This window comes from Melospiza georgiana, chromosome 3 (assembly GCF_028018845.1).
Source record: "Melospiza georgiana isolate bMelGeo1 chromosome 3, bMelGeo1.pri, whole genome shotgun sequence".
Lineage (NCBI taxonomy): Eukaryota > Metazoa > Chordata > Aves > Passeriformes > Passerellidae > Melospiza > Melospiza georgiana.
In genome coordinates this window covers 2,189,283-2,214,807 of record NC_080432.1, presented here as the reverse complement: position 1 = coordinate 2,214,807, position 25,525 = coordinate 2,189,283, and the positions used below count along the sequence as shown (strand labels likewise).

At 41.3% G+C, this 25,525-nt stretch overlaps 1 protein-coding gene across 2 annotated transcripts in view; it reads left to right on the top strand.

The window, feature by feature from the left end:
* KIF13B (kinesin family member 13B) overlaps nt 1-25,525 on the top strand; it is a 124,903-nt gene that overhangs the window by 78,101 nt on the left and 21,277 nt on the right. Inside the window, exons 19-36 of one of the 2 annotated variants that reach the window (XM_058020197.1) lie at nt 244-390; nt 814-963; nt 1,569-1,697; nt 3,115-3,285; nt 4,264-4,421; nt 5,418-5,550; nt 7,493-7,627; nt 10,276-10,305; nt 10,828-10,927; nt 11,242-11,368; nt 12,660-12,715; nt 13,680-13,804; nt 14,907-15,083; nt 16,562-16,654; nt 17,882-18,034; nt 19,357-19,434; nt 19,925-19,978; nt 20,824-20,844. In XM_058020197.1, the coding sequence (XP_057876180.1) occupies nt 244-390; nt 814-963; nt 1,569-1,697; nt 3,115-3,285; nt 4,264-4,421; nt 5,418-5,550; nt 7,493-7,627; nt 10,276-10,305; nt 10,828-10,927; nt 11,242-11,368; nt 12,660-12,715; nt 13,680-13,804; nt 14,907-15,083; nt 16,562-16,654; nt 17,882-18,034; nt 19,357-19,434; nt 19,925-19,978; nt 20,824-20,844 (2,037 nt within the window). The remainder of the gene's footprint in view (nt 1-243; nt 391-813; nt 964-1,568; nt 1,698-3,114; nt 3,286-4,263; nt 4,422-5,417; nt 5,551-7,492; nt 7,628-10,275; nt 10,306-10,827; nt 10,928-11,241; nt 11,369-12,659; nt 12,716-13,679; nt 13,805-14,906; nt 15,084-16,561; nt 16,655-17,881; nt 18,035-19,356; nt 19,435-19,924; nt 19,979-20,823; nt 20,845-25,525) is intronic. The other variant, XM_058020198.1, reaches the window with a different exon arrangement.

Genomic DNA, 25,525 nt, shown 5'->3' with positions numbered 1-25,525 from the left:
CCATGGAAACCAGTGCCTGTAGCTGTGATTACACTGCCCAGTTAAAATGAGCACCAATACACTGTGACAGCTGAACTCAGAGCCTGTCACACTTGGATTTGGCTGCTCAAGCCAGAATAAAAAAAAAAAAAAAAAAAGAACAGGCTTTTCCCAAAGATATTCTCAAGTTTGTTTTAGTTTTAAACTCTTTTTTCACTGTTTTGACAGTAATTCCTTTTTGGCATCCCTTTAATTGTTTCACAGAGAGGTGCAATTCTCAGTGAGCCTGCAATCCAGGTGAGGAGGAAAGGGAAAGGCAAACAGATCTGGTCACTGGAAAAGCTGGAAAATCGACTGGTGGACATGAGGGACCTTTACCAGGAGTGGAAAGACTGTGAGGAAGACAATCCAGTAAGTAAAATTCCTGTTACATTTTCAGAAGGATTGTTTGGTGGAGGTGGGGAGGGAATATGCAAAGAGCTGAGTTTCCCTGAGGTTTTGCTTTTCCTAGTCCTGAATTGATGCTCAGCATTTAATTAACCCTTATCTTGTCACTCTGATCCCTGCCTGCATGCATAGTTTGGTGAGGGAATGGAGCACACAATAGGAGGTTGCAGATGACACAACAGCAGTTAATGTTCAGGAATCTGGCAAAGTTAAGGAGGACTTGCTCAGGACAGGCCTTATCCAAAATAAAATTCATTTCCAATCTTCTTGATCTAATCTGGCCTCTTGCATGAGTCCCTTTTTCTTTCACTGGGCTGGTTGTGCAACACTTTGAGAAGTGTTTCCTGGGAGGTTTGGATTCCTGACAGACTCTGGATTTGCTTGCAGGTGATGAGAGCTTATTTCAGGAGAGCTGATCCCTTCTATGATGAGCAAGAGAACCACAGCCTTATTGGAGTAGCCAATGTTTTCCTTGAGTGCCTGTTCTATGATGTGAAGCTTCAATATGCTGTTCCAATCATCAATCAGAAGGGAGAGGTTTGTCGTTCTTTAAAATCTAAAATTAAAAATCATTCTTTAATTACAGCCTGTGGATCTCACTACCAGCATGGAGTAGATAATTTCCATTTTCATGTGCTCAAGGTCTTTCCTAACAGTGTGGAATTGTGTAAATCCCGTAATATTTTACTACAGTTTTCAGACAGTTCTCAGTCCCAGCAAGGTGATTGTGAAAGGAGAAAGCTTCCAGAGGGAAATAGCCCAAAATAAGTCCTTAGGATGAGCTATAGCTCCATTGGTCTCACTGCCTGCCATCAAGAAAATAGGTTCTTAAATATATTCTGGAAGAACAACTTCAAAGGCAGCAGAGCACACCAGGCACCATTCTCCGTGCTCTGCATCAAGTGTGCCCTTTTCAGACCCTCCAGAGACTGGTTTGAAGGTGAAATTGTTCCCTCAGTCACCCCAGTGTCTGATTTCTTTGTGATTTTTGCAACAAAGGCTTTTTGATCCTTGCTCCACAGCGTTCTTCACTTGGTGCAGAGTGCAGAAAGGAATAAAGTGTTGGCTGCTTACAGCCTGGGAGGGGGTGAGCCTGTCACTGTTTCCTGGCACACACATAACTCTGACTCATGCCCTGCCAGGTTTCAGGCCGTCTCCACGTGGAAGTTGTTCGAGTGAGCGGGGAAATCGATGACAGGCTGGTGGGAGGTGAGGACAGCCCTGACTACTCCAATGAAAATGACATCCCAGAGAGAAAACTTGTCTGCAGGGTGAGTTCCAGGTGTCTCCCAACCTCTGAGCAGCCTTTTCTCTTCCCATCCTGAGTTCAGAAAGAAATCCTTGGCTTCTGGACATTGGATGTCTTCTCTTTGTAACCTTATTTTGTTTCTGGAATGGCTGAAGTAACACAAGATAATTAGTTGGGGTTTATTCCTTTCATTAATTGCATTAATATGCCAAAGGCTCACCCCAGGAATTTTATTGGAATCCAGAGAAGGTCTTTGTATTAGGATTGGCACTGCAATATCCAATTCAAGAATATCTTGCAGAATCAAGAATGACTGCAGAATCCAGTCAAGAGATGGGAGATAAACTCCCATCATTCTAGGAATCATTACCTCTTAATATTTCTGTTTCTCTCAATATTTCTTTCTCTGAATATTAAATATTTTGTAAAATACGTACAGTGTGTTTTAACTGTATGTTAAATATTATAATATTATAATATAACATTAATATTAAGATATTTTATTTATTAATATAATATTACTATTATAATATTAATACTATAATAACTGTATGTTAATGTGTACTGTGTGTGTTAACAGCTTTTATTACTGTTAGTAATCAGAAGAAAATTAATAGGAAGTATTTACTAGCAGTGATCGTAAAACTACAAGCTACAGGTAAGAAAAGAAAGGCAAAAAACATAGAGAGTCTGGTCCCCAGCCTTGCTGACTTCTGGACAATATGAACAGTTTGGGAGAAATTGTGTTCTTTTCCCCCCACTTTTTATCCTGTCCCATAGAGCTCCAGTGCTTACAAGCAGGATGGGGCATTTTTGGCAGAAAATACTCCTGCCTAATCCTGAGGGTCATACTGCAGAAGTCCAACTCATTTGGTCTTAATTTCACAAATGGAGAATAAAAGTTTATTAAATATATGGTGAATATCATGGCTTTGTTTAGATCAGAATGAGAATTCACAACATTTTGTTTCTATTTGGCATTGATTTGATGAGAGGACAGGTTAATTTTGCTTTCTTTGGGGTTCATTTTAGGTTATTTCCAGCATCACAGAATAAGAACAAGTAGTATCTTAAACCCAAGATTTTTGGAGCATAAAGGAGCCACTGGAAAAATGAGATTTTTATTGTATTCCTCTGCAGTTGCAATGGGTTTGGTGCATTTCACCAATAAAAATGAGCAGAATGTCCCTTCCAGGAAATATGAGCCTGGTGACATCTAGTGACTGTCCTCAGCTGCTGCACTCCAAACATTGTCTCCAATGAGTATCAGTGCAGAAATTTTATTTTGCTAAATTGTTTTTGGTTTGCTGTTCTTATCTTTTTATTTATGTTCTTATTTTTTTTATCCTTTGCAGTGGAGCATTGTTCTGCTAGGTGATGTTTTTAATTCCGTGCCTGATGAATAAGTGCTTTTCATTTCTTTCTCACCTCCTTTCCAGATTAAAATACTTCAAGCTACAGGTTTGCCACAGCACCTGTCCAACTTTGTGTTCTGCAAATACACATTCTGGGATCAAGTGGAGCCAGTTGTTGTTGCACCTGAGGTGGATCCTTCCCAGTCTTCCATCAGCAAGGAGCCACGGTGCATGGTTGTCTTTGACCACTGCAATGTAATTTCTTTTTCTGTTTTATTCATTAAACTGTAAGGCAGGCAAAAAAAAAAAAAAAAAACAAAAACAGTTTTAGTTTGTGTAGCAGTTTTATCTGCCTCTTTTCTCACATTTTATTTCATGATGCTCTAATACCATTTTTAATTTCATTATGTTGATACACTAATTTTTTTTTTAATAGGAATTCAAATGTCTTCTGAGTCCATTTAAGTTTGATTCTTCTGCACTGTTCATTTGTCCAAAAATCACTGAAGGTGAAGTGGGTTAATAAAGGAAAACATGACTTCATCTGAGAAACTAATATTGGAATTTATCCACAGTAAAATTCACCTGTGGATGAGGGATATTTATCTGACGTTACATGATGTCATTAACTGAGGTGATCACTCTAAACTCTGATGAAATGAATAGAAATGTCCCAATTCTGGGATGTGGGGCTGCTGTAGATGCTGAAGTTGGGTTGTTGGAGGTCAGAACAGACTATTTAGGACAGACTCTTTTCTTCCCACTGGCTTTGGAGCAGCTGAGCATTTTATAGAGACATCTAAAGTCAGCTGGATGAATCTCAGCCAAATCACCCCAGCTGTCATCATGTTCTATCCCTTCTTATCACACTGGGCAATTTATTCCTCTTCCCATTTGTGAAATGGATGTAACACCTTCTGATGAGTTTTGATTTTCTGATTCTGAAGCATTGCAACATATGCTTTGATTTTTTTTCTGAGCCATTGGCTCAGGGCTTGCAACAGCCTGTGGTCATTTTCCAGCTCCTTATAGACTTTAATCTTTGGAAAATCACATTCCTTTGACCGGCCTCCTGATTTTACAAACTGATCCAACAATTCCTTTCCCCTGGATTGTGTCTTGGGAACCAGGGGGATTTTAATTTTACTAAATGCTTTTATTAAAGTCTAGGCAGTAAAATCTCCCAGCCTGAGTCGTGTAGTCACGCTTACCAACTGATTTTGTCCCTTCCAGGAGGTTTCTGTGAATATTTCTGAAGACTTCATGGAACATCTTTATGATGGTGCTTTGGCCATTGAAGTTTATGGGCACAAGCAGAGTGGGGACCGAAAAAACCCAGCCCTGTGGGATTTGGGAATAATTCAAGCCAAAACACGCAGCCTTCGGGACAGGTACGTGTGGGAAATGAATCTCTGGTTTGGAATTTGGGAAAAATCACCACCTGAGGTGCTCAGTTTTGAAGCAGGTTTGGGGTAAAGAGTCAGATTTTGAACTGAAGGCCACTGGATGACTCCAGTTCATTCCTGGCTATGAAATGCCATCCCTGTAATGCTGCCACTGGAAAAGTTTTATTCCTTATTACTTTAATTTGGATAAATATGCAATATTATGGTAATTCAGACTGCAGGGAGGTGCTTTTTGTTTGCTGGCACCATTTGTTGTCCCTAAAGCAATCTTGTAGTAGCATTTTCTTAAATATGAGTTGTTTTGCCTCTTCAATCAGAAGGCAGCTCTGCACCTTAATTTATTGGCAGTTACTTCTCTTTTTACTTGCAGCTTAAGCTTATATTAACTATTAAGCTGCATGTAAGGAAATTTAAAATAAAAGCCAGGGAAATATGGCAAAGAGGAAAAGGGTGCTCTAAAATAGTGGGTTATGTTTGGCAGCTAAGTAGTGAGCACCTCTATCCTTTTTAATTTTGAAGTTCTACAAAAATGGCTGCTTCTTATTAAGCTCTGGAAAGAGTTGAAGAGAAGGCAGTGATATGAAGGAGGTCAGGAAAGTGCTCTGAATTTTGATAGCTTGTGAGACAATGTCATATTTCATTCCTCTGTCTTCCATCTCAGCCTGATTGCCCTGACAACACTGAGCTTCTGTGGCAGGAGTTGAGACCAGAGCTTAAATGTGGAATTGGGGTTTGTATTGGAATCAGGAAAAGGCTTATTTCTGATGTTTGACTAAAATAGCTGCCAGGAAAATTTAGAAGCTCTGCACAGCTGCTACCTGTGTGCTCACAAATGGTGCATTTATTGCAGCAGTTGTTGCTACTTCAGTCTGCACTGTAAGCTCAGTATTTTGATATTTTAATTCCTTTTTTTGGGGGGAAAAAAACAAAAAAAAACCATCCAAAGAGAAGAAACAACCCAGTCCATGACTTGTTCTGCAGGTGGAGTGAGGTGACGCGCAAAGTGGAGCTGTGGGTGCAGATCCTGGAGCTCAATGAGAACGGGGAGTACTGCCCGGTGGAGGTGACCCCTGCCAAGGACGTCAGCACAGGAGGCATCTTCCAGCTCAGACAGGTGAGGTGGCACAGACAGGGCTCCAACTGTGCTAAAAACACCTGGAGAGCTTTGCTTTGGGTGGCCAAGGTGTCCAAGAAAGTGTCAAGCTTAGGTGCAAAATTGTGGGAAACAGATGGAAAGCAGGAGACTCAGCTTAAAGGTGATCAGAGCCCTCCCTGTAACGTTTTTGCTCTGTCCTGTGCCAGCAGCTGGCAGAAGGGACACCAGTCTCCACTGAACTTCATTATTTTTTAATGAGGTCCAAGAGTTCTCTTTTATTTGATCCTTCCAGCCAAGCACTCCTTTGTTCAGGAGTTAGAATGGGAGGCACCTTCCAGCTCAGACAGGTGAGGGTTCCAGCTGCGCCAAAAACACCTGGAGAGTTTTGCTTTGGGTGTCCAAAGAAGTGTCAAGCTTTGGTGTAAAATGTGATGTTGTGAATAACCGACGGAAAGCAGGAGACAAAGCAAAACTCAGCTTAAAGGTGATCAGAGCCCTCCCTGTTACCTTTTTGCTCTGTCCTGTGCCAGCACCTGGCAGAAGGGACATCAGTCTCCTCTGAACTTCATTATTTTATAAAGAGGTCCAAGAATTCTCTTTTATTTGACCTTACAGCCAAGCTACTCCTTTGTTCAGGAGACATCTTCCAGCTCAGACAGGTGAGGGTTCCAGCTGTGCAAAAAACACCTGGGGAGCTTTGCTTTGGGTGGCCAAGGTGTCTAAGGAAGTGTCAAACTTAGGTGCAAAATGTGATGTTGTGGAAAACCAAGTGGAAGACAGAGCAAAACTCAGCTTAAAGGTGATCAAAGCCCTCCCTGTTACCTTTTTGCTCTGTCCTGTGCCAGCAGCTGGCAGAAGGGACATCAGTCTCCTCTGAACTTCATTATTTTATAAAGAGGTCCAAGAATTCTTTTTTATTTGATCCTTCCAGCCAAGCACTCCTTTGTTCAGGAGACATCTTCCAGCTCAGATAGGTGAGGGTTCCAGCTGTGCAAAAAACACCTGGGGAGCTTTGCTTTGGGTGGCCAAGGTGTCCAAGGAAGTGTCAAGCTTAGGTGCAAAATGTGATGTTGTGGAAAACAGATGCAAAGCAGGAGACAAAGCAAAACTCAGCTTAAAGGTGATCAAAATCTTCCCTTAACCTTTTTGCTCTGTCCTGTGCCCTGTCCTGTGCCAGCACCTGGCAGAAGGGACATCAGTCTCCACTGAACTTCATCATTTTTTAAAGAGGTCCAAGAGTTCTCTTATATTTGATCCTTCCAGCCAAGCACTCCTTTGTTCTTTGAATTCTACCTGCTTTAAATTGTTAATGCTTAACTGAGCAGCTCACATTTTTAAAATGATGAGCTATTGATAAGCTGCTGCCCAAAGAACACCAGGAATCAGTAAAAGTTAGATACAGGCTGCTCCTCTGACCTCACCAACTCCTTTGATTTTTATTTTAATTTTCTTTTTTTTTATTTACCTTTTTTCCCCTTACAGTTTTAGTAAAGAGCAGATGTTTTGCTGCACTGATACCATCAGTGAATCAGAATTTTCAGCCAAGGAGAGCAGAGCCACAAAAAGTTCACTGAAATTCCAGTAGCTCACCAAACTGGACTATTTGCTCTCCCCTTTTATAGGTGGGAAGAAGATCCCATTTTCTACCTTCAGAAGTATTAAATATAAAATCATATGAGGTTATGTTTGAAAACCCTCCAGAAAAATAAACTGGGGAGCTGCTGAATGCTGAACATTTATTTTTCTCTGTAAATTCATAAATTGCACAGGAAGGGGATCTCTTGACCACTGGGTCATTGGGATTGCAGCACTTTGTTCTTCCCAAAAGAAAACTTTAATTCTCTTTGCCATGGCTGCCAGTAGAGGTCTCTCTGGAATTAAACTTACAGCATTTTCAGCATTTTATATTCTTTTTTTTTTTTTTTTAAACAAGCATTTCAAATTGTTCTTTTTTGGCCAGGGGCAATCTCGACGAATCCAGGTTGAAGTGAAATCTGTGCAGGAATCTGGGACCTTGCCACTGATGGAGGAATCCATATTATCTGTTGGTGTTGGCTGTGTTCAAATAAAACATGTCAAGTCACAAAATTATCAGGTAAAACTCTGAATAGTTATTGTCAGCTATTTCCAGGAGCTGGAAAGCATCAAGGGAATAATTTCCCATGGCAAAAATAACATTTTTAAGAAGTTTTGTGTCTCTTCTGGTTCTGGTTGGGGTTCTTTCCTATCTTTAAAAGCAGCACAGCCTCAACACACTCAAAGAAGAAAAGAAAATGCAGATATTCCTAAAATACATTAGGACTTTTTTGTGTAGATTTTACTTCAAATATTAGACATGGAAAGCAATATTAAGTAAGTATTCAAAACAAAAATTAATTTAAAGTATTCAAATTAAAAATTCAAATTAAATCAGTGCAATGTATATTTGAATAGTGTCAAATGCCAAATGGTAGAATTACAGGAAGCACTTGTGGCCCACAGCAGATGTTGGGCAGTTCTTGGACAGTCTCATACAAGCTGCACCCCACGTGCATCCCTCTCTTTTTAGGGATTGTCTTCTTGCGGTGCTCCTGTGAGTTACTGGTGCACTTTGACTTTTTCCACCTCAACAGATAAATGAGAATTCAGTGACTCCCTGGAGCTGGCAAAGCCAAAATCTGGTGCAGCAGAACAGGTCTCTGAACTTGTTTGATTTGAGACAAGGCCGGCTAAGTGGAAAAGTAGGAAATGTCCCAAAATATTTACCCTATTGACAATGTATGATCCAATCCGTGTCTGCTCCCTTTTTTTGCTTACTCAGGATGGCTTTTCCTTTGAGCTCTGAAGTACTTGGGGGTTTCTGTTGTCTCCTAACCTGGGCAGTCCTTTCCCATTGTGTATCTAGGGTGCAAAAAGGGGAATTTTTTCCACATTTTCTGCAGCATCCTGGGCAGATTGTCCCTGTTATTCCCCATGATGCTCCTGCTGCCTCTCCCTGCAGTTTTTCCATCACAGCAGCCCCTGATACCCACATTTCCTTCCCAGAAAGCCAGGAAATTCCTGAATGGAGGAAGTTTCTCTGCTAGGACAGCATGGTTGATTCTTGCAGTTTTTCCTTGACCCACAAGTGCCCCTTTCAGCCTGTTTTGTAGGGAGAATTCCCAAGGGAGCATCCTGTGTGCCTCTCCTTATTTATTCCCCAGTGAATTCCTGATCCACTGACCAGTTCCTTATCCCAAAGAGCTGTCAGTCCCCAAAATAGTACATTCTGTCAAGGAGAAAGACTTCAACCCAGCTTGAGAGAGAGAGAAACCAGTGAGTTATGCCTGACACTGATAACCCCCATGGGAAGGGGCCATTGTGAAAATCAGATTTTATGAGACCTGTTGCTTACAATAGGCTTTGGACATCAGCACCTGGATTTTTAATCCCCTCATTATCATTTCTCTCATCTCAGGTAAATCAGCTATCTCTGGAATGTGAAAGGATTTTCTAAAGACCTTGAACTAAGGAAATGCCTCTTCTCTGTGGCTTTTTAATTTTAGCTTAGCTAAGTTTTTGCTTTCATGATAAAGGTAGAAAAGTGGGCTCTGGTGGCTCGTTTTTGCTTAACTAGCTAAGTAATAACTCCTTGAGGATTGGAGCCCTCATTCCTTTTCCATTCCCTGTGAGGAGGAGGAGCAGTTGTGCTCATTGCAAGTGGCTCTGCTTGGGATGAAGGTCAAGAATTAAAGGTGGGAAAAGAATGGGAATAAAAAGTTTAAAGTCTGCATTGTCACTCCTGGTGTGGCTGCTGTTCTAATTCCCTAATAATTGCAGTAGATTTTTACAGTTCTTCTCCTTTGCAGCAAAGTTACTTTCAATTATTTGGACACATATCAGTTTTGGGGGCATTTCTGGACTCCCCATGACAGGAGAGACCCTGAGAGGCTGGAGCATGTCCAGGGAAGGGAATGGACCTGGGGAAGGGTTTGGAGGACCAGGAGGGGCTGAGGGAGCTGGGAAAGGAACCCAACCTGGAGAAAAGGAGGCTCAGGAGGGAATTTTCCTCTCTGGAATTCCCTGACAAGGAAGGGGCAGCCAGGTGGGATTGGGATTTCTCCCAGGGAACAGGGACAGGATGAGAGGGAACGGCTTTATATTATGCCAGAGGAGCTTCAGGTTGGATATTTGGAACAATTCCTTCATGGAAAGGGTTTTCCAGTCCTGACACAGCTGCCCAGGGCAGTTGTTGAGTCCCCATCCCTGGAAGTATTCAAAAAACCTGTGGATTTGGCACGTGAGATTCAGTGCTGACCGTGCTGGTTGATGGTTGGACTCAATGGTCTTAAAAATCTTTTTCAGCCTTAACAGTTCTGGGATTCTATACGAGACTTTGTTTTTTCAGCACTTATTGAAACATTTAAGTCTTAGAGGTAAAACACTATTTTTCTTTGCTGTGCAGCATCAACAGGTTTTAAGGTGTTTCTCCTGTTTCTTTCTTGTATTCCACTTTATTTCAATTATTAAGACTTCTGATAGTTAACATTACTGTGAATTTTTCCATTATAATTATTGGATTGTTCTGGTTGGTGTTTAGATGAGATGATATCAGTGAATCTTTGGGATGTCAGTGGGTTTTAATTTTGTGACCATTGCTAACCTCAGACTTTTATTTTTATGTAAGACTGTTAATATTGCTTAAAATAGTTACACCTTTTGCATTCACTATGTTTCCTGCTATCGAAAAAAAAAATTAATGGCTTTTTTTGTGTTTTGGCCTAGGAAGAAGAGGATGAAATGGACAGTTATCAGGTAAAAAATTAAAATTCTCTCCTACAAATGCAGAAGTTTTCAGATTAAAGCATATTAGAGGAAGAACTGAATGTTCTTAGGGATACTCAGGTGTTTTGGGGATTTTTTAAAGGACATGAGCACTTGAAAAAAATAATTTTAAGGGCACATTTGCAGATGCCATAAGAGTGGGATGATGTGGGGTAGGGATGGATTCCTGACATGAGGCTGCTAAACACTGTGGGGAGTGGTGAGGACTGGGATTTCCAGCTCCAGTGGTTAATGAGTTTTGTAGTAGTTTGAGGGCAGAAAATTGTGTAAAATGAAGGGGTTTTTTCAGCTGGTTAGTACAGAAAAAAAGCTAAAGAGTTGGCAAGCAAAAATATTTCAAATAAGATCTGTAAAGTTGAAGGGTTTGGATGTGCTTCATCTTCTGCTTGGGTGTAGGATGAGCAGAAGGGTTTGTAGAAAATGTGCAAACCACAATCAGGAAACTTTGGCTTTCCTGGGGCAATATTTAATGTGGTTTTTTCCCCTTTTTAGGACAGGGATTTGGAGAGGCTCCGTCGGAAGTGGCTCTGTGCCTTAACAAAGCGCCAGGAGTACCTTGATCAGCAGCTGCAGAAACTCGTGGGGAAGCCTGGTAAGGAAAATGCTGCTAAAGGCAAAAGGTTGAGAGATGGGCACACACTTTTTATCCCAATATGTTGTCACATTTAGAAAAGATGTCCTTGAAGAGTTGGATCTCTGAACTCAGCACTAATTTGCTTTTTCGGGGGTGAAGTTAAAGCTGGAGAAGCCTCTATGAAATTATTTGTTGTTTTGAGGTGTTTCTTTGTGTGCTGGGCTGTGAGCAGAGCAGGTTTATTCTCTCATGGGGGGTACAAAGTCCCTGCCATGTGCCAGAGGCTCTCAGAGCTGCTCTGCTGTCCTGACTGCCCTCCTGACTCCTTGCAGATAAAACCGAGGACGATGTGGATCGGGAGGCTCAGCTCTTGGAGATGAGGCTGACCCTCACAGAAGAAAGGAATGCTGTGATGGTTCCTTCTGCTGGCAGTGGGATCCCTGGAGCTCCAGCAGAGTGGTAGGAACATCCATTCCCAGAGGAGGGATGTAAAAATGATGCAAAGACCATTGCTGCCTTTGGATCGTGGCCATTTTTTTTCTCTCTCCTCAATCTGGCCTCTGTACCCTGAATGAGCAAAGTTGTTAAAATTAGGCCTCTTGCTTAAATTATTTTATCAGGTTGTGTCTCTGAAATCCAGAAATGCTGTTTGGTAAACGATGCTGTTATTGATCAGGGTGTAATTATAACCTTCTGAAAAAAAGGAATCAATATTTATTACCACTGCACTTGCCATTTAAAAAAATTAGCTAATATGTTAACTACCTAGTTCATTCACTTAAAAGGCTGCCCTCTCATCATAAAACTGCATCTCCAGGAGCATTTTGTTGCACTCCTGGTTTGAGAACAAACTCTGTTTAGTCAGCAAGTGTTCCATGTAATTTTCTGAACATTAAAAATAGTAGAGAGCACTAGACTGAGACTGCTGTGCTGGATCAGCTGTGAGCAGCAACTGCAGATAAGGATTTGGGGTTGTTTCACCTCAAACTCATCTTCAGTTGCTTGAAACTTCCTGAATATCTTCGCTGAGCAAGCCTCTAACAATATTTATTGATGGAATTGAGTGTCATGGAGTTTGAAGCTGAAGTTTGTCAGAGCTTCTGAAACATAAAAAAAATATCAAGTTCATAGTGAAAACACATAGCTTTCACATCGGTGTGTTTCATTGGGTTTGAAAACAGGGGAGCTGCAGGAAACTTGCTCCAGGAAGAATCTGGTTTGCACCAGAGAAAATGTTCAGTATGATTCAAGCGCTTTATATATTACGAGACTCTTGTTCACTATAAATTCATCAGTTTTGGCTCAATATGTGTTTTGTAAGAAAGAATAATAACTGTGTGGAATGGCAGCATCAGTGTTAGTTTACAAACTTTGAGACTGGCTTTTCTGATGCCCCATTTTCCCTGTCATCACTGAAGTAGAGAGGTTTGCATTTCATGAATGTGTGGTGTCAGAGTAAATAAACTTAATTTTGCTATTAGCTTTTAGGAGAGAGGAAACACTTCAGAAAGCAGAGGTCAAAGAAGATAATAATTCTAAGAGAGCTGATATAAAAGAAATACTAATTTATTTGAGTCTCTTGGAATCTGCAGCAGTAAATTAAACTAAAGAGGTTTGCCAAGGTTATCAATGGTCTGGCTAAAGATTGCAGACTGAATGCAATGTCCTGGGGGTTTGGACCACCAGGGACGTGTGCTGGGTAAATCTCTCTTACTTTAAATGCCACCATTCTCCCTGTTTTGTATTTTAGGACTCCTGTGGCTGGTATGGAAACTCACATTCCTGTTATATTCCTTGACTTGAATGGTAAGTGCTCCTTAAGATGGCAGAGTAATTTGGAAACAAACTTTGTCCTGCCAGTGATATTTCAGAATTGAAGCAAGCTTAAAATTAACAAATGCCTGGAATGGCAGGTGGATTAATTGGAGAAGTGTCTGTTTTTCCTAAAACATATTGTTTAATATTTCAAAATAAATAATATTATGTATGGAAGGAACCACAGCGTTTTAATAATCACATGTTTCAGTGCATCCCAATGCAAGATCCAGTTTGAACAATGCATTTTTCACATGCTCCTACCAAAGATGGGAAATTGGAACCGAGAAGCCCCAAAAACATCCAGGGCGCAATCAGTTAAATAAATCCTTGATGGGATGTTTAAAAGAGGGTTAACATTTGGATGATGAGAGGGGTCAGGTGAGAAAGGGAGGTGACACTCAGCCTGTTGGGAGGAGACCTGGGCTGCAATCCTCTGGCACTGGTGGTTTGTCCATCTGGGACAGCACATCCATGGATCCAATGGCTTCAGAGAGCAGCTGGTTAATAATTCATGGAGAGGGACTGCAGGCAGGACAGGCTGAGCTTCTCAAAACCCAGATTTAGAGCTTGTTTAATCATGATCTAAAAGTCCTGTGTTTTCTCCTGTGCAGCCAGCAGCTTATCTTAGCAGCACCACATATTTAATGCCAAATGAGCTCAGTGCTGAAAATCCACCTGTGGGCAAGGAAGGGGTGTTTGCCACAGGGGGAGATTCCTGCCCTTTATTAGGCACCTTGGAGTCTGTGTCCCCAAATCTTTGTGCCCACTTTCTGTATAGAAATTGGAAATTTTTTTTTAAGTGGAACAATTCAGCTTTAATTTTGTTGGTGAGGTCTAAGTAGCCAAGGTGGGGAGCTGGGGATGAAAATGTGAATTCCTGACTTGCTGATGCTTTTAAAAAAGGGTGATTTCTTTGTGTTTCCTCAACTTCCACATCCCCTCCTGTTTGCAGCTGATGACTTCAGCTCCCAGGATAACCTGGATGACCCAGAGGCAGGAGGCTGGGATGCCACTCTGGTGGCAGAGGAGGAGGAGGAATTCTTTGAGCTGCAGATTGTGAAGCATCACGACAGTGAGGTAAGGGAAGCTGCAGACCAGGGAATTTCAGTCTTTTAATTGTTCTTTTTATATGTCCACATGTGAAAATAATACATCAAATATGTCATAGAAATGATACAGCACTTGTTTCTCCTGTGAGCAACTGTCTTTTCAAGGAATATTCACTGGAAGTATAACCATGATTTGGAAAATAGTAAAACTCAAGGATCTTCCTTCATCCCAAAAACGTGAGATTCAGTTTGTATTTAACAAATCAAAATCCCTGAGCAAATTAGAGCACAAAAGCCCCAGCTGAAAAAACAATCAGTCTTAATTGTTAAAATTTTAACCTCTGCATTGTTACATTCATTATTCTCCATTTTGCCACATAACTCATAGTTTCAATTTTACAATTGTTGGTTTATAATTTCTACTATTAACTTTATTATCTCTGACTAATTCCTTACAATTTTGCTCCTTTCTCTGATTTTTTTTTTGTTTTTTAGAGGAGCTTTATTCCTGGTACTTCTGTTAGGGATTTTTTTGGTCCTGATTTGTATCAGAGCCTGGAAATTTGGCTACCAGGCCATTTTTCTTATGGCTTGAAGATAAACCATTTAAATCTTCATTAATACTTATATTTTAACATGCAAGAAGAAAAATTCCAGCTTTTGCTGTATTGCTAGAAAGGCTTCAGTGAAGTTATTTCTCAAATACAGACAGGAGAATTTTGTGGTGTGATGGAAGATTTCCACTGCAATCTCTGTTGCTCTTTGGTTTATCTTAATAAATTAGGCCAAATGGCCCTGCACTTCTGCATATTTTATAATTTATTTGCAATGATCCTGGGTATTCAAAGATCTTTTTTCAAGAGGAAATGTTCCAGAGTTTGAGCAAGTTGGCATTTTTAATCCCAACATCTTCATTTGGCAAACTGATCTTGATTTTTAAATGGCCTCTTCTCAAGTGCAGGGGATTTTTTTTCTTCACAGGGAGCGAAACGGAGAAGCCGACTCTCAAAATTTATGTATTATGTATTTTTGCTAATTATGCTTAATTAATTACAGTTAATTATACACCTAATTATGCTTATTAGAGGATACATTTATTTTTTTTTCCAACCCCCCCCCCCTTTTTGCAGGTGAAAGCAGAAGCCTCGTGGGACTCCACGGTCCACGACTGCATCCAGCTCAGCAAGGGGACGGCGGCGGAGGAGAGGGTTTACCTGATTGTCAGAGCCACTGTCCAGCTCAGCCACCCTGCAGAGATGCAGCTGGTGCTGCGCAAGCGCATCTGTGTCAACGTCTATGGCAGACAGGTACAGCTCCTGCAGCCCTTCCCAGCCTCCCAGGACTCACATTCCCTCCTCTCTCCCCCCGTCTCAGCCTGGGTGGAGGCGCCGGATCAGCGGCGTCCAGCAAGGCTTTGAGCTGCCGAGTTGTTTTCCTGGTATCCCTTGTGTGGTGGATGATGACACAGCTTGTTTTTTTAAGGCATCTAAATATGAGAAATTCATTTTTCTCTTAACCACTAAGTGCTTTCTCATTGGAAAAAGAAGAAGCATATTTTGTATAAAGGAACTTGTGTGTTTCCCTAGCCCTAACTATTTATATTTACACCTCCAGGTATTTAGAAATCACCTAGGAATAGTTGGAAGAGAGATCCCTTGTGTTAATTCACCACAGTTAATCACTTTTGGTCCTTTATGCTTTCCAGCTGGTGTTCTTACAATAATGTGTAGGTAAGAGCAGGGTGTTTGATAAACGGCAGGCAGTGAAGTTGTCATTCCATTTGCAGCATCATGCCCTGAAAATAATATAAATCCTGAGACTGATGGGGGAGGAAGGAGTTTGTTCAGCACTGTCTGGGAATCCAACCTCCCCTGGCAGTGATAATGACAAAGCAGAAAGCCTGGATTGTTATTCTGGTTGCACATCTGTAGTTGAAATCTGAAGCAAGAGCAAAGGGAAGAGGTGTGGTCACACCCAGAAACCCTGAAGGCAACTCCCAGTGCTGCAAGTAGAACCCCAGTTCTTGGTGCTTCCATCAGGCAGAAGCTTTTTCTCAGCAAGGGAAGAGCAGTGAATTTCTTGTCATGTGGAATGGGAGACTGTATTGAACAGATCAATTGAATGTGCCAATAATCACAATCGGGTGAAGTCTTCATCAATTCTGTTTTCTACAGATTTAGTCAGTGTCATTTTTTTACTTTCATCCGACACAGAATCTTTGGCTTTCTTCCTGTTTTTCTAAAAACCTCCGTCAATAACCTTTCCTGGGAGTTTGTCTCAGCAGCATCTTTGAATGACTCATCTCTGCATTAATTCAACAGTCCAGTTCTTAACCCTGCAAGGCGCCAAGTCAGCATAAACAATGACCATGCCCCTTAAATCATTCTTCATAACGATCTCTTTGGTCAAGAATTTAATGTCTGTACTTGTCAATATTCAAGACAAGTCACCTAGGGCTCTGTCAGGAAAAAAAAAAGCACCTCTAAAAGCAGCTGATGCTTGGTGAAACAGTCACCTTGCAAGGAAGGAAGTGACTCCTTCTCTGTATCCACAATAAGCAAGCAAATTATTTTTTTCTCAAGTTGAAATCTTTGGCTCTTTATAAGTTAGACTTTGGAGTTTGGGCTTCTTTCATTGTGAACTGCATTTATTTCAGCTGGAATCTGTTAATCCACAGCTGGAATCTGTTAATCCACAGCTGGAATCTGTTAATCCACATTTTCCTCATGTTTATTTCAGCTGGAATCTGTTAATCCACGTTTTCCTCATGTTTCCTCCCCCACAGGGTTTTGCACAGAGTTTCCTCCGAAGAATGTCCCCCCGAAGTTCCATCCCTGGCTGTGGCGTCACTTTTGAGATAGTCTCAAACATTCCAGAGGTGAGGAAGGAACCAGAGTGTCTCAAATTGGCCAAGAGCCTCCAGTTTTGTGCTTTCCCCCCTCATTTTGAGTGTGCTGGCTTTTGCTGCTGCCAGTATAAACTGTGGTTTGTAAAAGATGGAGCCTGTTCCTTTGCATGCTGTGACTTAGCAGCAGCCTCTGTCTCATCAGTGTCACTGTGGATTTTGTTGAGTGAGCATCTATTTGCTCAGGTCCTTGAAGAGGCAGTTTGAAGAGGGATGGGGGGGGAAAAGAGGGAGGAAAAATGGGCAGGTGAAGTGCCTGCTGCGGGGAGCACGAGAATCTGTGGAAAAAAATAACAAAGTGGCTTTTTCTCAGTAATGTCTTTATGCAACTCTTGATTCCTGAGCATATTCCCAGTTAGATGCTAATCCTTTCTTTCCAAAGAGATGCTCTATCAGGGCACTTGTGAAAACATTAACACATGAAGAGCCAAAACTCTGATTGCTGCCTGGCTCTTTCATGTTCTGCTGCATTTTGCTCTCTGTGTTGAAATGCTTCTCAAGCAATGTTCTATTTTTTTTTTTCTTCTTGCAGCTCACTTGAAATTTTGTTTTCCTCTCAGGTTAGATAACGCCCCGAATGTGCTCAAGCACTTTTTAATTATGAAATATCTGAATGCAGCCCTTTTGCTAATTAATGGCAATGTCTTGCTGTGAGACTCTCAGAAAGAACCCAAAAAGCCTCAAAACAATAACCACATACAGCTTGAGTTGTCTGTGACAGTGGCAGGAGCACCTGTGCAGGTTGCATGGCACAAGGTGTTTATTTGGATCAGAATATTAGATTGGGTATTAGGAAGAAATTTAGAACAGATATTTAGGAAGAAATTTAGAATAGGTATTAGGAAGAAATTTAGAACAGATATTTGGAAAAAATCCTTTTATCCAAAGGTGGTGAGGCAGTGATTGCCCAGAGAGGTTCTGGACTCCCCATCCATGGAAGTGTCCAAGGCCAGGTTGGACAGGGCTTGGAGCAACCTGGGATGGTGGAAAGTGTCGCTGCCCATGGCAGGGGGTGGAATGGGATGAGTTTTAAAGTTTCTTCCAACCTAAACTATTCTCATGATTCTCATCTGCCTCTGAGCTTAATGACACACACTGCTGAGCTGGTGCCGTGTGGTTTAAAAATGCATTTTCTCTGGGAGTGACATGGGAAATTTTGGTTTTATTTTCAAGTTCTGCCCTCTCTTTTTGCCTCCCCAGGATGCTCAAGGGGCTGAGGAGAGGGAGGCACTGGCCAGGATGGCAGCAAACGTGGAAGATGCAGCATCAGCTGACTCTGAAGCCTACATTGAGAAATACCTGCGGAGCGTCCTGGCTGTGGAGAACATCCTGACCCTGGACCGGCTGCGCCAGGTCTGGCTGCAGCAGGGAGTGCTGAGAACACTGTGTGCCATCCAAACACCCTCCTGAGCACACACAAACCACCCAACAACCCCAAAATCCACCCCAGCGCACACCTCAGCCTCCCAAAGTGGGCCTGTGGCAAAGACCCAGGGGAGCAGAGATGTCCTGGCTCAGCTCCAGCATGGATGGGGATGGGAGTTCCCCGCTCAGGGCTCAGTTCTGGGGGGCTTGGTTTGGTTTTAAGGCTGTTCATTGCTAATTCTGGTTCAGGAAAAGGAGTTGTGTGGCCTTTTGTGGTGGTGTTCACAGTGGTCCCAGGATGAGGGAAGAGATGGGAATGTTGACTCCATGTTTCAGAAGACTTGATTTATTATTTTATGATATATATTATTTTAAAACTGTACTAAAAGAATAGAAGAAAGGATTTCATCAGAAGGCCAGCTAAGAATAGAAAAAGAATTATAACAAAGGCTTGTGACTGACTGAGACAGTCCAAACAGCTGGACTGTGATTGGCCATTAATTTGAAACAACCACATGAGACCAATCAAAGATGCACCTATTGCATTCCACAACAGCAGATAATAATTATATAATTATAATTACATAATCATTGTTTACAGTTCTCCTGAGGCCTCTCAGCTTCTCAGCAGAAAAAATCCTAAGGAAAGGATTTTTCATAAAACATGTCTGTGGCAAGCTTCTGCTTTCTGAAGCTCTACCAATAGTTTCTGCAATTGCCAGTAGAATTTTTGTCATTTTGCCCACATTCTACTTTGAATTCACCAAAGCCATCCTGCCAATAAAAAAAAAAAAGACATTGATTGGGTTAATTTTAAGTACTATAACTTGATCTGTTTATCAGGAAAAATACAGGAGAGAAAAACATTTGTTGAAAATTGTTCTCCTGGATATAAATTATGCAAGCACAAAGAGAAAAGTTATGCAAAACAAGCTGGAGCTTGTGCCTGCCCACTATCAATTCACAGGGAAGTGTGATGCACTTTAAATATTGAAAGCAAGTTCCCTGTCATTTATAATTAGTTTAAAGGATTAAAATAGGAGCTAGGAAAGAGAATCTCAGTCTTTGCATCTCTGTCATCTCCTGGAATCAAGATTGCAAAATCCTACACGTGCCAATCAGCAAAATACCAGATGTTAAAATTTATCCATTCACAATTTTAGCCGCGTAAACTTTACAGACATCATCCAGTGCCACAAGGCAGCTCAGAAACATTTTACTTGTGTAGACAAAGCTATCCTGGGATGCTCAGAGCTTTAATTCTTGCCAAATACACTTACTTGCTTATTTTTGCTCTCTGTGACTGCCAGGAAGTTGCTGTAAAGGAGCAGCTGATGGGGAAAGGAAAACTCTACCGCAGGAGCCTGAGCTCCCCCAACGTGAATCGGGTGAGTTCTCCCTGCTGGCATCTCCAGCAGCTCCACCCTTCATTCTCAGGTCCTGGAGTCATGGAATAGAGCAATGAATTTCCTTCTTTTTGACCCCTCTGTGCTGTTTTTTTTTTTCCCCCTGAACAATGGAGATTTTTCATTTCCTTTACAAGTTGAAGGATATTTTTTTTCTCATTTTGTTTAGAAGATTTGAAAACAAATTACAAGTATATGCCGAACTTAAGCTTTGTACCAGTGTTGTGCATAAAAATGAGACTTCTACCCAAAATTTGGAAAGAAATCATTTGATAGAACTAGTAATCAAACTAATGGCAAATTCTGGCTCCTCCCAGGTCAAGAATTAAATTTTCACCTTTAATTTCTTGGATTTTGTTTCTGCTTTAACCACAAAACTGTTTGTTTTCAGCCTTACTAGCCAAGAGGCATAGTTATGAAATTTTTTAAAGTTCTTGTTAAGAAATAATTCTGCTTCTTTTAACTCTTCCAGCTTTCTGCAAGCCGCCAGGATTTAGCCCCCCCTTATAACCTGAGCAGTAACAGGGTGAGTATCTGCAGATCTCCTGGGAAAACTGGGATAAAAAGGAAATTTCTCTATTCTACCAGTGATTAGGAGCATAAAAGGGAAATATCTGTGAAAAATGGGCAACCCCCAAGTGCTCCTGGATCCTTGGGGCAGAAATAGGTTTGGATGTGCTGCGCTGGGGAAGTTCCCAGCTCTTGTCCCAGCCTCTGTGGGATGCTCATGAGCATTTTCCAGCTTTAAAACTTCTCCAGAGCTTTCACCTGGGTGGAGGGAAAAATTGTGGGAGAAAGGAAGAGTTTTGGGTCCATATTTCAGTTCAAGTCCAGCTCTAGAGAGAATAAAGGCTGTGAAGAAAGTTCCTGACCTCCCTGTGGTCCTAAACTTGTGGTGGGTTATAATTCAGCCCATTTTAAACATCTAAAGCCCATCTAAAAACACCACTAGAGACCCAAAGCATGCCTTTAAAAGGTGAAAAAATTAAATTTAAGCTTATTTTCCAAATCCTAGATCAACTGAAGGATCTCCTCCTGATAGATATTCTGCCCAGCAAGCGTGGAGTCATTTTGAGGGGGAGAATCTGGTGGTGACAAGGCATTTTAATGCATAATGCAGTTGCACAGAATAATAGAATTTTGATGTAGTGCTCTAGCATTGGTTGCTAAATCTGCTACATCTGATCCATGGAGAGAATGCTAAAATATGTGCAGGTGATAAAGTGTTTGTAGCAACTTCTGCTTGGAGAGAACTGTGGGGTGTTTCGATACTGTAAGGTTTTTAAAGCAAAAATTAAAGATTAGGATTCTTAATGATTTCTGTTTTTCTCCTCCCTTCCCCTCAATGATTTCTTTCATTGCATGTTTCAGAGTCCAAAGGTCCCAGCAGAGGTAATGCATTAGGTCCACCTAATGAGTGGGATAATAATTTTTATCTCACTATAAAGTTGATTTTGCTCACTCACACGCTTTCATTTTCTGCTTTGAAGATGCTGCTGGTGGTGCCTCATTTGCATAGCACAGAGCAAACGAGTTTTTCCATTGAAATGCTGTCATTAATGCAGTGTGAACTGGTACAAAGCAGAGAACTTTTCTCCTTGGGTGCATCTGATGGGTTCTTACAGAGCTGGAGCTGTTCAGTGCCATCTCTCACAGATTTTTTGGACAGGGTGAAGTCATTTCAGAAATAACTCCCTCTCGGCTGAAAAAAACAGACATGAAAGCAAGCAAATATCTAAATATCTGCCAGTGAATATTAGCCTGGAGATGAGATAAACATTGAGACTTTCTCTCAAATCCTGCTCAGCCTTTATGGCTTTTGTAGTTCAGTGTGAGCAACTCTTGATTTCTCTGAACAAATGACTTTACAATAATAACTGAGCCAATGGAAAACATGCTTTTCCTTAGTTTTGTGGTAGTGCTCTCAGAGGAATGACCCCTTGTCCCAAGCTTTGGTTGGCTGGAATTGTTGGCAGTGGTTTGCATGAGGTTTTGCAGCTCTTGGCCGTGGCTGTAGTTGCTGCCAGAGACTCTGTGCTGCAGGAATGTGGAGCTGAGGTGGTGGAGCTGCTCCCCTGGCTTGCAGTGAGCTTCAATCCAAGGCACTTGTTCCTCAGGACATGGAGATGGGACCTCCCCAGCTGGGAATTCTGGTTTGGAAGGGATCTCTGGTTCCAGGCCACATTGGGCAGGGCTTGGCACGGCCTGGCTTAGTGGAAGTGTCCCTGCCCAGGGCAGAAAGTGGAATTTGAATTTGGTGATCTTTAAACCCTCCCAACCCAGACTATTCTGTCGTGCCATGATCCAGTTTCAATAAGAAGATGAGCAAACGCTTTTGTAATTCCAGTGAAATATTTAACAAATCCTTAAATATCCCTGTAGCACCTGGACATCACAGAGCTCACAGGTGAGATCAGTCCTGTCCAGTTGAGCATAAAGGACCTGAGAAGAGCTTGGCAGGCAGAGTTTTGGTTAAGCTGGATGTGTTTTTCCCTTGATGAGAAATTTGGTGGCAAAGAAGTCTTGTCCAGCAGTCATGGATTGTAATTTTATTGTTATTTTACCAGGAATTGGGTGTTGTTTATTATAATAAGCCAATCCCAAACAAGTGATTTTATGTATCACAGGAGAAAGCAGTCACAGGACAGTAACAACACCTGAACTGGGTGCAGAATATTTTGCACATTCCAGAATATTTCTTTCCTTAACTTTTATTCCATTTCTCTATTTCTCTCTCCAATTATTGTTCCTTGCATCCCTGCTGCCTTTACCATGGATTTTTAGCTTTGTGGAAAGGGCTCCTGAGTCTCATTCATTCCTCTATGTCAAGCACCATCCATGCTGGTAAAATTTGGGATTTATTCCATCCTCCATCACTCAGAAGAGCCAGGACTCATTCCCCTGTTTAAAAAAAAAAAAAAAAAGAAAGTATTAAACAAGAATATTATATGAGTTGAAATAAGAATTAAAGATGGTGTCAGTGCAACTACAACAGGCAGCTGAGAAATTTAGAAATTTCAAGATTTAAGGCATGGATTCATCTTGCAGACTTTGGCAGTGAAAACGTGGATGGGTGGTCACATCCTCCTGAAGAGCTGGAAAAGTTCTTCTCCAGGGCTGGAGCAGAGGTGTGGGATTGGCACATTTTGGGGAATAAAGCACCTTAAAGAGTATCCCAGTGTGCTGAGGGCACAGAGAGATTCCAGGGAGCAGGATGGCTCACACTGAGCTCTGCATTCCTGGGAATTTTTAATTTCTGGATTTACTTCAAAAGAGTTTTATGGACTTTCATATTGTCAGCAGGACTGACCTGAACCTCTAGGTTCTGTCTGTTTGCTTAAATGAGAAAAAGGCAATTTTTACTCCTGTTATCACTGCAGCTGTGGATAGGAGAGGCTGAGATGAGTTTGATTTCTCCTTGCACATCAAGTGATGCAGGGGTATTGAGTATCTTAGTCTTGATATCAGACACAGGGGGTGAATTTTCATGTTCAAGGGGGCTTTTGTTGGAAATTTATTTTAATTTAATTCAGTTTAATTCAGAATTTGAAAATTGAGTTGACTAATCTGGATTAATCAGAGGCACAATGAATGGAAGGCACCTTGAGGTGTTTCACAGATCAGACTAAATCACATATTGATGAAAAATATCACAAGTTGCTCTTAAAACGCCTCTGACAAGAACCATTTTGTCTTGCACAGTTGTCCTTCCTTTCCCAAAGGCCCAGGATTTGTAGCTCAAACTCCAAGTAAGACAAGATGATGCCATTAAACCTTCAGGTTTTTCTGGGAACCAGAGTTTTCTTTCAGCAAATTGTAAATTGAACTTGAATAATCCTGCTGTTCATGAGAACAAGTGCCTTTTGTCCCAGCTGTGTGTCCCAGCTGTTTGCTTGTGTCCCAGTGCTCCATGGTCACCTTTTCCTGAGCCTTTTCTGAACTGCTGAAATAATAAAACACAAGAATTATTCATTTCTCTTACCCAGTGGCTGCATTTTAATGGTCTGTCAACTTCAAGGAAAGATTTGTCAGGTAAAGCCTGAGATGACTTAGGTAGTGATCATCCCTACCTGCCCTAAAGGTTTTGTGCATGAAATAAATCCCCTGGGGTTTCTCATGGAGGATGTGTGGAAGAAGGAAAGGCAGAGGAGAAGAAGGAGAAGGTTTTATAAAAATAAACCATTTATAAACAGCATTAAAACACATCAAGGGACGTGCATTCTTCTGGTGGCTGCTTGGATTTGTTAAATTAAATCACTTGACCTCTGTTTGGTCACTTGGCAGAGAGCAAATATATTCATGAAATGATGACTCCTCTGGGCAAATGATTTATAAGCTTCCTCTCTTTCTCTCACCACCCTTCTGGAGAGAGAAGAGATTCACAGCACTTGAAAAATAATAAGAATAAACTTAAAACTTGTAGTGGTGCACAAAGCAACGCAGGGGAGTGCTGGATGACATCCAGATGGGAAACTTGGAAACTTCATCAAGTTAATATAGTTTATAATTATTTTTATTTTCATTTTAGTGAGATTGACATGGGTTGTCTTTCAATACAGCGTAGTAAAATAATTCATGAATTACCTTTTCCCTCTGCACAGTAGAAACTTCTCCAGTATTTTTTTTTCCAAAATGTTTCTGCACCTGTTGCCCTGATTAACCTAATTTTGATGGTTTGTTGTCATCTCAGAGTTGAGGGTCCCAAATCTGACCCTCAGGCTAAAACTGATCACTCCAAAGCAAATGCAGTTCAAAAACCCGACATGCCCTAAGTAAACAACCACACAAATCCTTTTCTCATTCCTGTTCCCAGGACCTTCATTTTGTTTCTCCTGGCAAAACACATAAAATTACTGAGAAAATGTGGTCATCTATAGTATCAAAGGTAAAGCAAAATTTCTAAAAGATCCTACCAAAAAAAGCCTTTTGCTGCAGAAAAAGTCACCAAATGCTGCCGTTCTTTCTGTGCAGGATGAATATTCTGAAAGGGTTCTGCTGGTCCTTACCTACTCCATTTTTCAGCATTCCCCAAACAGGGCTAGAAAGTCAAGATATTGCTTGAAACCATTTTGCTCTTGGAACAGCCAGTGAAGGGCACTTCTGACTCAACAGATCACGACTCAGAAAATTGTTTAGTTGCTCTACCTGCACTGAGTCCCTGTTCTAGTAAGCTACAATACTCTTGAGTATTTGTAATATTCTTTCTGTTTCTTCTTTTTCTGCGGCCTCCAGGAGCACTTGGGCTTGGCTCAAGATGTGGCACCTTGATCCATTTATATTTAAGTGGATCACTGTCCCAAGATCCAAAAGGATCACTAATCAAGCTTTATATTCTCCAAAAATGAAGCTTTCAGTTGCTTTTCACTCTTCCATAGCTGTTTTTCCTAATCCAGTGCCAACGTCAACCAGGCTGATGGCAGACTAGGCCAGGAGGCAACAAAACCAATATTTCAAGATTATTTTGATTCTTGTGCTATTTGGTTTGAGTATTCTAATTTTTTGTTATTCTCTGCACATGATAAGATAAGCTGAGAGAAATCTGCACTAATAGAAACACAAAAGCCAAAATGAAATTAAAAATAAAGAGTTTGGTGATGAGGAATAGGAAAAAAGCATTTTGTGGACTTTTCCAGCCTCAGACATGGCTCTTGGATGTGTGTAAGACATAAATGAGTTGCAGGTCAAAGATAATGCTGGAATTGGAGGTTTAAAAGCATGGGCAGAGCAGGAAGCTTCCAAGAAGGGTTTAAACACCAAAGTCCTCAAAACCAGCAGATTAACAAACTCCTGCTGGCCTTCACCAGCTTCACTTCCAGGATGATGCCTCAGTGACCTCAGACATCCATCAGTTATCCCAAATTTGTCTTCCCAGTTATCCCAAATTTGTCTTCCCAGCTGCAGCACCCGGAGCAGGAGGGCTGAGGACGGGTCCTGCTCTGCCCAAGTGAGGTTACTTGCTATTCAAAGCAGGAGCAGCTTCCCTGGGACTGACTTATAGATCCAAATGGAAATGATTCTTGCCCTGGGCTGCTCACCATGACCTTCAACCCAGTGGAGAAATCTATTCCTCCTA